Source organism: Erpetoichthys calabaricus, chromosome 14 (genome assembly GCF_900747795.2).
Source record: "Erpetoichthys calabaricus chromosome 14, fErpCal1.3, whole genome shotgun sequence".
Lineage (NCBI taxonomy): Eukaryota > Metazoa > Chordata > Cladistia > Polypteriformes > Polypteridae > Erpetoichthys > Erpetoichthys calabaricus.
The window spans coordinates 92441437-92453647 of NC_041407.2; the positions used below are offsets into that span (position 1 = coordinate 92441437).

The window sequence follows — 12211 nt, forward strand, 5'->3', positions numbered from 1 at the left end:
CTTCCGCTTATCTGAGATCAGGTCGTGGGGGCAGCAGCTTGAGCAGAGATGCCCAGACTTCCCTCTCCCCGGCCACTTCTTCTAGCTCTTCCGGGAGAATCCCAAGGCGTTCCCAGGCCAGCCGAGAGACATAGTCCCTCCAGCGTGTCCTGGGTCTTCCCCGGGGCCTCCTCCCGGTTAGACGTGCCCAGAACACCTCACCAGGGTGGAGTCCTGGAAGCATCCTGATTAGATGCCCGAGCCACCTCATCTGACTCCTCTCAATGCGGAGGAGCAGCGGCTCTATTCTGAGCCCCTCCCAGATGACTGAGCTTCTCACCCTATCTTTAAGGGAAAGCCCAGACACCCTACGGAGGAAACTCATTTCAGCCGCTTTGGTGCGGCATCCTCAGTGATGCGGACTCTGCATCGGTCTGTCGTGGTGATAAAGGAGCTGAGCCGCAAGACAAAGCTCTCAATTTACCAGTCGATCTACGTTCCTACCCTCACCTATGGTCATGAGCTATGGGTAGTGACCGAAAGAACGAGATCGCAAATACAAGCGGCTGAGGAGAACATTCAGCACTCATTTGTACTGAATCTGCACATTCTCCCTGTGTCTGTGCATTTTTACCTCCCACATCACAACCACAACATGTTTAGGCTAATTGACAATTTTAAACCGACCCAGCATGCGGACTTGTGCACAAGTGGGCCTTGTAATGGACTAGTGAGTTAGCCGGTCCAGTGCTGGGTATTGACTTTCACCCAAAGTTTCAGGGTTAAAGGCAAATTTAAGGCTAACATAGTTTAATTTATATTGAACATTCATTAGCCTTCTGCAAATAGCTTAAAAGATGAAAATGCGAGACACATTCTTTTTTTCCAGTCTGCTCAACAGGTCAATTACAATCAAAAATAAAAACACACATCTGCATGAGGGAGAATGTGTGGGCTCCACACAGGTAGCACCCAGGCCTGGGAATTGAACCGAGGTCTCTGGAGTTGGTGAAGTATCGGTGTTTATCCCAACTGTGCTCCTGACTATGATCGCTCCTGTCACAAGAGTCATGTCAACATAATGTCCAAAGTTTATTTCTTACAAATTTTGTTATTAATTAATTAAGGTGGCACAGTGGTGGTGCAGCAGCCTCGCAACAATGAGACCAGGGTTTGCATCCCGAGTTCTCCCTTTGTCTATGTGGGTTTCATCCAGGTGATCCTATTTCCTCCCATTGTCCAAAGACAGGCAGGTTAGGAGGATTGGCGATGTTAAACTACTATGTGTGTGTGTTCACCCTGCAATAGACTGGCATCCTGTCCAGGGTTTGTTCCTGCCTTGCGCCTTATGCTGGCTGGGATAGGCTCCAGCACCCAGTGACCCAGTTCAGGACTAAGTTGGTTAGAAAATGACTGACTGAAATAATTAATACATGTTGTGTATCCATTTTATTTATTTATTTGTTTTTGTATTGTATACAGTGGTGTGAAAAACTATTTGCCCCCTTCCTGATTTCTTATTCTTTTGCATGTTTGTTACACAAAATGTTTCTGATCATCAAACACATTTAACCATTAGTCAAATATAACACAAGTAAACACAAAATGCAGTTTTTAAATGATGGTTTATATTATTTAGGGAGAAAAAAAATCCAAACCTACATGGCCCTGTGTGAAAAAGTAATTGCCCCCTTGTTAAAAAATAACCTAACTGTGGTGTATCACACCTGAGTTCAATTTCCGTAGCCACCCCCAGGCCTGATTACTGCCACACCTGTTTCAATCAAGAAATCACTTAAATAGGAGCTGCCTGACACAGAGAAGTAGACCAAAAGCACCTCAAAAGCTAGACATCATGCCAAGATCCAAAGAAATTCAAGAACAAATGAGAACAGAAGTAATTGAGATCTATCAGTCTGGTAAAGGTTATAAAGCCATTTCTAAAGCTTTGGGACTCCAGCAAACCACAGTGAGAGCCATTATCCACAAATGGCAAAAACATGGAACAGTGGTGAACCTTCCCAGGAGTGGCCGGCCGACCAAAATTACCCCAAGAGCGCAGAGACGACTCATCCGAGAGGTCACAAAAGACCCCAGGACAACGTCTAAAGAACTGCAGGCCTCACTTGCCTCAATTAAGGTCAGTGTTCACGACTCCACCATAAGAAAGAGACTTGGCAAAAACGGCCTGCATGGCAGATTTCCAAGACGCAAACCACTGTTAAGCAAAAAGAACATTAGGACTCGTCTCAATTTTGCTAAGAAACATCTCAATGATTGCCAAGACTTTTGGGAAAATACCTTGTGGACTGATGAGTCAAAAGTTGAACTTTTTGGAAGGCAAATGTCCCGTTACATCTGGCGTAAAAGGAACACAGCATTTCAGAAAAAGAACATCATACCAACAGTAAAATATGGTGGTGGTAGTGTGATGGTCTGGGGTTGTTTTGCTGCTTCAGGACCTGGAAGGCTTGCTGTGATAGATGGAACCATGAATTCTACTGTCTACCAAAAAATCCTAAAGGAGAATGTCCGGCCATCTGTTCGTCAACTCAAGCTGAAGCAATCTTGGGTGCTGCAACAGGACAATGACCCAAAACACACCAGCAAATCCACCTCTGAATGGCTGAAGAAAAACAAAATGAAGACTTTGGAGTGGCCTAGTCAAAGTCCTGACCTGAATCCAATTGAGATGCTATGGCATGACCTTAAAAAGGCGGTTCATGCTAGAAAACCCTCAAATAAAGCTGAATTACAACAATTTTTCAAAGATGAGTGGGCCAAAATTCCTCCAGAGCGCTCATTGCAAGTTATCGCAAACGCTTGATTGCAGTTATTGCTGCTAAGGGTGGCCCAACCAGTTATTAGGTTCAGGGGGCAATTACTTTTTCACACAGGGCCATGTAGGTTTGGATTTTTTTTTCTCCCTAAATAATAAAAACCACCATTTACAAACTGCATTTTGTGTTTACTTGTGTTATATTTGACTAATGGTTAAATGTGTTTGATGATCAGCAACATTTTGTGTGACAAACATGCAAACGAATAAGAAATCAGGAAGGGGGCAAATAGTTTTTCACACCACTGTATGTCAGGAACCACGCAAGTAAGGATTTTATTATATTATGTACACATGACAACAAACTTGACTTCTTTTTATTGTTAATTTTATTTAATTTTTATTTTTTTATTATTTTATATATTACTTCTTCCAGAAAGCTCCACCAGAAAACGTTTTAGAAATCGGACAACTGATAAATTCACGTTTTAAAACGAAAAATAAACTAGTATAGCGCTTTCATGCCTTTTCTTTCTGTGGCAGTGGGGCATACTCCCTTTACCATTCAAACCATTGAGTTTTTTTTTACTGGTAATGTTCGATGGGTCCGTCACCAAGCGGACATTCGCTTTCCCTTTCTCACCTCAGGGCGCAAGTTTAAAAACATTTTAAACGGAGCAGATTCTCTCTGCCCGGTGCGCACCAGCTGGAACTCAACTAGAAGAGCCTGGGGCGCCGCCACCAAGGAAATGCCAGGGAGTGAGAGAGCGTGCGGCTGGGAGGGACGGCTGCCGTCCCGGGCGGAGATTCAGCGAAGGGGCCGTCCTGTACTCCGTTTCCTCCAGGCCTCGCTCGGCTGCCTTCCTCACGTACACTTTCGCTTTCTTTGAAGACTTTTTTTTACTGTACTGGAGAACTTTGGGATCCTAGCGAAAAACGTCCGAGTTTTCTTTCTTTCCTTTACTTTCTCCCCCACCGCAAAGTCAGTTGAAGTTTGCGCGCTGCCAGTCCTCGGGGCCGCGCTGCTCGCTCCCGCTGGTCGCCTCCAGTAACCGCGGAGACATTCGGCCCCTCAGGAAGTGTGAAGGATTTAAAAAGAAGAAAAAACAAAATCAGAACGCGGATATCAGTGGGGAAAAATCACTGGGTGTTCCCCCTATCCCATCCGGGCATGGAGTAAAAGGGCCCATGGAGCAGGGCGGGATACTGACGTTGATGGCGGCTATGCTGCTCGGGACGGTCGGAGCCCGGGACAGAGAAGGTGGGTGACTGGGAGAGCGCGGAGGGGAAGAAGGGACGGAGGGAGGGCGAGGACGTGGGGGCCTGCCACCGTCTGCGGCGTACCGAAAAGGGACTCGGGACAGGCAAGAACCGTGCTAAGTCATCCAACTTGTGGAACTGGTTCCGAGCTCGGGGAGTGCAGAAGGTAGAGCCAGAGTGGGAACTTGCAGAAGGAAGCCATTAGTGCCAAAGTGTGGAGTCCACTGAGGTCGGCTTATAGGGCAAAACTAGGAGCCTACAGGGTGCAATCTATAGTGCCCAACTTGGACCACTGGAATGCTATGCATGTGGCCAAAGTGCCAACAGGATCTGAAAGAGCCAAACTTGGGGTGTGTGAGCTACAATCCAAAGTGTCAAAGCGGGACCTCTGCAGTCCTGTGCATATGTTCAGAATACCAGCAGGGTTAAGAAAAGTGAAACGCACAGTTCACAGAGTGTAGTCGGGGGTGCCACGCTGGGAGTCTGCAGATATCATCTGGGGAGTCTGTGGAGTACAGTCAGAAATGCTGAACCATAAATTTTAACAGTTAAGAGTGGTAAGCTGGGATGACGGGAATACTATGCATACAGGCAAAGTGTGTAAAAGAGCCAGCCAGGGTTATTTTTCGGGGGTACACAGGTCAATAGTGCCATACGGGGAGTCTATAGGGTGCTGTCAGAAGTACCAGAGTGGGAGTCTGTGGTGTGCAGTCGTGAATGCCAAATTGGAAGTCTATGGGATGCGATTAGGCCAAACTGGGACAACTGGAGTGCTATGCATACAATCAAAATACCAACAGGGTCCAGGAGAGTTAAACTGGGAGCCTGTGGGGTGCAGTCAGGAGTGTGGCAGACAGATTTTGAACACTTGAATGCTGTGCATATGGGCAACATATCAACATGGTCCAGAAGTGCCAAACTACAAGTCTGTGGGCTGCAGTCAGGTGTGGCCAACTGGGATTACAGAAGTTCTATGCATACATCCAAAGTAGCAACAAGGTCAAGGAGAGTGAACCGAGGAGTCTGTGGGGTGCGGTGAGGAGTGTGTGGATTGAAGTCAGACATGCCAAGCTGTGAATCTGCAGGGTACAGTCAGGACCACTTGAATATTGTGCATATGGGCCAAATGACAACAGGTCAAGAAGAGCCAAACTAGGGATCTATGGGGTACAGTCAGTAGTGTTAAATTGAACGTCTATGGGCTGCAGTCAGGAGTGGCAAAATGGCACAGATAAGTCAAAGATATATAGAGTCAAAATTCCAACTGTGTTCAGGAGAGTGTAGTCAGGAGTGCCAAACTGGGATTAGTAGGGTGCAATCTGTGTATGAAAAACAGGGACTCTGCAATCTACAGTCAAAGGGGCCAAAATGAGAGTACATGGGGTTCAGTTAGGAGCACTACACTGAGAGTCTGTGCGTTGCAGATAGTGGTGCCAGACTGGGAATCTGCTGGTGTCAAACTAGGAGTGTGTGGGCTGCGATCAGGAGTGCCAAACTGATAATTCTCAAGGTGCTGTCAGGAGTGGAAAACTGGGAGCACTAGAGTGCTGTACATACAGTCAAAGTGCCAACAGAGTCCAGAAGAATGAAACTGGGAGCCCACAGCTGCAGTCAGGAATCCAGTCTATGGGGTCAAGCTGGGAAGTCAAGCCAGGAGTCTGTGACTTAGTCAAGGATGCTGAAATTGGAGTCAGCACAGTGCTTTCAAGGGTGCCAGCCTGGGAGGGTGTGGGTTGCAGTTAGTAGTGCCAGCCTGGGAGTCTGTGGGGTGAAGTCAGGTGGCAAAAACTGTGAGTTCACTGATTGCTCCCGAAGTGTGAGCTTGGCAAAATCATTCAATAGACCCAAACTGAGAGCCTGTGGGGTACAGTCTTGTAGTATCGGACTAAGTGCCATTGGAAAGGAATCCGCAGTGCCAAACTGGAAGCTCAATATGAGCCATCTGTAGTGCCAAAGCAGGAGTCTGGTGCTGTGTTACCGTTTGTAGTTCCAAGCCAGAGGGCCACAGAATGCTGTCCTGAGGGACAAACTGGGACCCTGCAGAATATAATATGCCAGACTGAGAGATGGCAGAGTGCAAATTTAATTTGCCAAATTGGGAACACATCAAGGACATCCTGTAATGTCAAACTAAGAGTCTCCTTAATTTCATAAAATGCAAGATTTAGCAACCAGCAAGCTCATAATCAGAGGCTGAGTCTATCTTGTATTGAATGTTTCTGGTTTCTGCACTTTCTGGGTACTGCTGGAGGTCCATAGTGGCTGCATATTTTCATTGCAGTCTTGAACTTTGCTGATCTGGACTCCTAGTTGTCTTGTATTTGCACTTAGAGTTAATTTAATTGTACAGGATGTGTTTTTATTGTCTTGTTAGAAGTTGATTAGTCTACTACTCTGCTTGTTTACCACTAATGTTTAGTTTCTACTAAACTGGCTTTTAAAAAAGCATGTGATTTGCATTTAACGAGCACAGGTTTGACCAGTAATTTAAATCATCATCATGACTGAAGTGTCAGTTGTGTTAAAATGAATCCACTATTTAGGAATGAACTGAATGGATGGACACTCCTTAAAGGTTTGTAAACAAAATGTTCTGAACTTGACTCACTTGGTGCATATTATTGTGCTAAGACAAATCACAAACTGCAGGGATGTTTTGAATCAACTGAGGACAAGCAGAAACTACTAAATGAGATGTGAATTAAACCTAGAGATCTGTGGGAGAAGTAAATCCTGGCATTGAAAAATCTGTCGGGGAGCAAAATCCCTGGTGAAGAGTGTCCCTACACCTCCAGAGTTGGGGGCTTTGCACTGGAAAGCTTCTAGGACAGGAGTATGTATTCCTAGGCAGGGAGGGGGAAACAAACTGGCTGTAGGCTTTTGTAACAAATCCATCCATCCATCCATTTTCCAACCCGCTGAATCCAAACACAGGGTCACGGGGGTCTGCTGGAGCCAATCCCAGCCAACACAGGGCACAAGGCAGGAACCAATCCCAGGCAGGGTGCCAACCCACCGCAGGACACACACAAACTAAGCACACACTAGGGCCAATTTAGAATCGCCAGTCCACCTAACCTGCATGTCTTTGGACTGTGGGAGGAAACCCACACAGACATGGGGAAAACATGCAAACTCCACGCAGGGAGGACCTGGGAAGCGAACCCAGGTCCCCAGGTCTCCCAACTGTGAGGCAGCAGCGCTACCCACTGCGCCACCGTGCCACCCTTTGTAACAAATCCTTTCTTAATTTGCTTTCTTAATTGATGGGATCCTCTGCTTATTGTGTCAGTACCTTTCAAACTATAATTTATATTATTAAGAAAGTAAACCAATAGACTGGAAACTATTAGGAGCCTTCCATCCCTTAACTGTTTTTAAGTTTTTCTTTTATTAAAAAAAGCCACTTGATAATAAACACTGCCATGCTGGTAAAAATGAGTGTGGTTAGGTGTTGTCTTCCTTGATATTTGCTACTCATAGTTAACTGACTCCTAGATAATAAAAAGAAACAATCAAGGACTTAGAATTAGGAAAAAAAGAGACTCCTGTGCACATAAAGTCATGATAAATGTTTCTTTATTCATTTCAAAGCAAGAGTTGCGTTATTATTAATTTTTGAGACCATTAGAGCAAGTCATCTTAAGTAAAGAGTTCCATTAACAGCCAAGTTGACATTAAAAACCTGGTTGGAGCAAAAGCCTTCAGCCATTATGGCCCTGCAGAACTAAGACTACAAGCACACTACAATGTTTTCATTTAAAAACAGCGTTTTAAAATGAAAATGATCTCCTTCAACACTAGCATATTCATATCATTTACAAAAGTATCTCCATCCACACTTAAACAACTGAAAACACATATGATGTGGATGCCTGCCTACATTGGGCATGCGTGCATTGGCAGAAAAATCCTTGAAGAGATGGTAACACCGCTGCCCAGTGGCTTTATCACAAAACTGTAGTGACCAGTAAATTATTTTCCTTTTGTGTGTTTATGAAGCATTCAAATTGTACAAAACGCAATTTAGATGCATACAGGTGAGCAACACAAAAAGCAGCATGGAAAGCAACTCTGTTATGTTTACTATCTTGGGATATGTTTTTTTCTTTTTTCTGTGACGGGTAACAAATCAGGAAATGAAATGTTGTAATGAGCAGGATGCAATCACGGAAAGGCTAAGCAGTAAGCCCAAACTAATCAAAGTGTAATTCAGTGTCAGTATTTTCAAAAGTCGATGTTTTCACCTGTCCACACTGCAATGCCAAGCCAATGTTTTTAGAACTATGCAGTGCTGGGGAACGTTTTGAAAAGTCTCCATTTTTGGGGGTTAAAAACACCAGGGAAGTGTGAACGAAAGGTGAAAACAAATTTGTGGAGACTAATGTCTTTGTTTTTAAAGAAAATGTAATAGTGTGGATGTAGGCTCCATCTGATAGGTTGAGACTTTCCTGCACTGTTAAACTTGGAGCCATCAGTGACCCTCTGAGTGCTAACTGTCCCACTTGGAACACACAGAAACACTTCCAGTACATTCATATGAAAAAGTTTTTAGAACCCCTCTTAATTATTTGGATTTTTGTTTGTTGTTGTTTGACCATTCTTCCATACCAAATCTCTCCAGTTCGGTTAAGTTTGATGGCTGCCGAGCATGGACAGTCTGCTTCAAATCATCCCATAGATTTTCGATGATATTCAAGTCAGGGGACTGCGACGGCCATTCTAGAACATTGTACTTCTCCCTCTGCATGAATGCCTTTGTAGATTTCGAACTGTGTTTTGGGTCATTGTCTTGTTGGAATATCCAACCTCTGCGTAACTTCAACTTTGTGACTGATGCTTGAGCATAGTCCTGAAGAATTTGTTGATATTGGGTTGAATTCATCAGACCCTCGACTTTAACAAGGGCCCCAGTCCCTGTACTAGCCACAGAGCCCCACAGCATGATGGAACCTCCATCAAATTTGACAGTAGGTAGCAGGTGTTTTTCTTGGAATGCAGTGTTCTTCTTTCGCCATGCAAAGCACTTTTTGTTATGACCAAATGACTCAATTTTTGTCTCATCAGTCCAAAGCACTTTGTTCCAAAATGAATCTGGCTTATCTAAATGAGTATTTGCATACAACAAGCGACTCTGTTTGTAGCGTGAGTGCAGAAAGGGCTTTTTTCTCATCACCCTGCCATACAGATGTTCTTTGTGCAAATTGCGCTGAATTGTAGAATGATATACAGATACACCATCTGCAGCAAGATGTTCTTGCAGGTCTTTGGAGGTGATCTGTGGGTTGTCTGTAACCATTCTCACAATCCTGCTCATATGCCGCTCCTGTATTTTTCTTGGCCTGCCAGACCTGCTGGGTTTAACAGCAACTGTGTCTGTGGCCTTCCATTTCACGATTACATTCCTTACAGTTAAAACTGACAGTTTAAACCTCTGAGATAGCTTTTTGTAGCCTTCCCCTAAACCATGAGACTGAACAATCTTTGTTTTCAGATCTTTTGAGAGTTGCTTTGAGGATCCCATGCTGTCACTCTTCAGAGGAGAGTCAAAGGGAAGCACAACTTGCAATTGACCACCTTAAATACCTTTATATCTCATGATTGGACACACCTGTCTCTAACGTTCAAGGTTTAACAAGCTAATCCAACCAATTTGGTGTTGCAAGTAGTCAGTATTGAGCAGTTACATGCATTCAAATCAGCAAAATTAAAAGGGGACCAACGTTTTTGCACAGCCAGTTTTTCACATTTGATTTAATTTCCTACAACTAAATAATGCTTCACTAAAAATCTTTGTTTGGAAAACACCGCAGTACTCAGATGTTCCTAGGAAATGAAAGACATACCACTGTTATCTTTTTTTGTTGAAAGTAAATTATTATGCAGGCTGAGAGGGGGGTCCCAAACTTTTTCGTATGACTGTATGTCCAGTCTGCAGAGTCAATACTGGCATGGTCACACTTGAAGTCCTCGTGTAATGCCAAGGATTGCTCAGTCAGGTGTCCTCATCTGCCACTGAGCAGTGTCGGTGTCCCTTTGTGTCACTCCAAGTGACGTTTTTTATGTCTTAATTCTCCACAAGGGAACTTTGAAAATTGGTAATTTTTTATATATTTTGTGCATGTTTTCTGATTAGATTGAATCATTAGTGGTGGTGGCCGACAACCTACTTGCCACCAGTGCTTTACAAGTTTCAGATTTTTTTTTTCTTTTTCTTTAAATGATTTGTAATGACACAAGTAAACACAGATTGTTGTATTGAGAAAGGAAAACCGATGCTGTAATCAGGGCACACGTGAAGTTGCAAAACAGCCTTGGAAAAAAAAAAAAAAACTACGACACTAGAAGTGCAACAAGTGGGCGGCTCTGGTATTTGTCAAGAGTTGTGTCCAACAGGTTCGCCCTGCCTCTCCAGTTCGGTGGGGGAGTACGCAGAAATTGAAAAGGCAGAGATGAGCGTCAACAACAGTGACACAAAAGTGCCTTTCCATAGAGCAGTCTGAATGTGCCAGACAAAAAAAAAAAACACCAACAGAAAAACAAAAACACTCCAGAGAGTGTGAGACACATGAAAAAAAACCAGCCATACGATGAGACTCCTGTCGGTGCCATTCTGGCACCAGTATGAAAAGCACTGCCCAGGTACAGTACTGATTCATGAAGATTTAGGGACAGTTTCTTACAAATTCTTTCATGTAGGGGGTGGGGTAAATTTTGGCATGTAGCCAAACACTTGCAATATGTTGAACTATAAACTCCCAGTCTAGCCTCTCTGTGTAGTAAGAGGAGTGAGATTCACAAATGAATGAGGCACCTCTGGATAGAAGTAGTGAGAGCAGGTAAAGTAAATGCCACCTACCAGGTGCAGCTGTATTCACCCACAAAAGTCTGCCAGTGTGGGCAAAGCAGTCTAGACATGCTAACTATCAATTTGAAAACTTTACCATATGAACCCCATAACTACTTGTGAATGTCTTCATGGTGGGAGTGAAGATAAAAAAGAACACAAAAAAGAAAAAAATAAAATATAAAAAAGAACTGTAGTAGTATAAAAAGCCAGATTTAGTTCAGGTGCTCCAGCATGGTAACGTTGGAATTCTTGCACTCACAGCAGTGGAAGAAAGTGATTTGGATGGGGGACTTTACTGCTCGGCACGTGATTTGATGCTGGTGTAAGGAAACTCTCACAGTCTGTGCCGAATGTTATTCAAATGTGAAGAAAGGGGCAGACTGAGGGCAAGGTACACAGTCTGCCAGGAAGGCGTGGCCGCACTCCACAGCAGCAGGTGCTCTGATTTATGAGCCGAAACTCCAAAAGGCCTACGTGCTCTGTTGACAGCAGAAACGAAAGAGTGCTGCTCCATTTTTTTTTTCTTGTTTTCTCATTGCAAGATTCTCGTGGATGATGTATCTTGGGGCCGAGTGCAAAGACAAAACTTTTGGCACTCCATTCAGTGGCCTTGTGCTGGAATGTGATTGGCGTCAGAGTTGCGTCTCACTCAGGGACATGAAGCAGGTCGCCCACTTGCTGTTTTCTAAAAATTTGAGCTGGCACATGTCTGTTCTTTTGCAATGGCTAGGTAAATTTACTGGAAAGGAGTGTCTACACAGAAATTCTGTTTTGAACCATAGTTAAAGAAAATGCTCGCCATGCTTCCTTCTGCCAGCCGGGCTGCCGGCCCACTGCTCACTATGTTGCTAGGATACGATGTACAGTCATTTGGCGCTGAGCGCAGTTAACTTTATCACGCATTGTGTGCTGCACAGTCAGCTGGGGATTAGACAGAAGGACAGTGTGTGTGTGTGTGTGTGTGTGTTTTTGGATAGTCAGCCATGACACTCTCCTCATAGAGATTTTGCAATGAGCTACCCAGAGAGGCCTTAGTGTCTTCAATGAAATAGTGGAGTGCAGTAAGTTAGGTTTCAAAAACATCAAGACATGGAGTATGCCACCTCTAAAGGAACGCTAGGCTTGATACCACTCTTTAGCTGACCTATTCCTGTTATAGTGTGAATTTCAGTGTTGATTTGTCATGTTTCTGAACTCTGAAAACTATGCATACAATCTTATCACTTTCAACACCACTGCTTATTTTTAAAAGCTGTTAAACATATAAAGTTGAATGTTGTGGATGAGCAGACTTTGATATAAATGACAAAGTGTTAATTTGTGCTCACTGGCCTCTGTTGATC

The 12211-nt window shown here is 44.0% G+C and overlaps 1 protein-coding gene across 1 annotated transcript in view; it reads left to right on the forward strand.

Annotated features, from left to right (window-relative positions):
* The first annotated feature begins 3404 nt into the window (after positions 1-3404).
* erbb2 (erb-b2 receptor tyrosine kinase 2) overlaps positions 3405-12211 on the forward strand; it is a 40304-nt gene continuing 31497 nt past the window's right edge. The window contains exon 1 of the mRNA XM_028819891.2: positions 3405-4019. Within this exon, the coding sequence (XP_028675724.1) occupies positions 3947-4019 (73 nt within the window). The 5' untranslated portion in view covers positions 3405-3946. The remainder of the gene's footprint in view (positions 4020-12211) is intronic.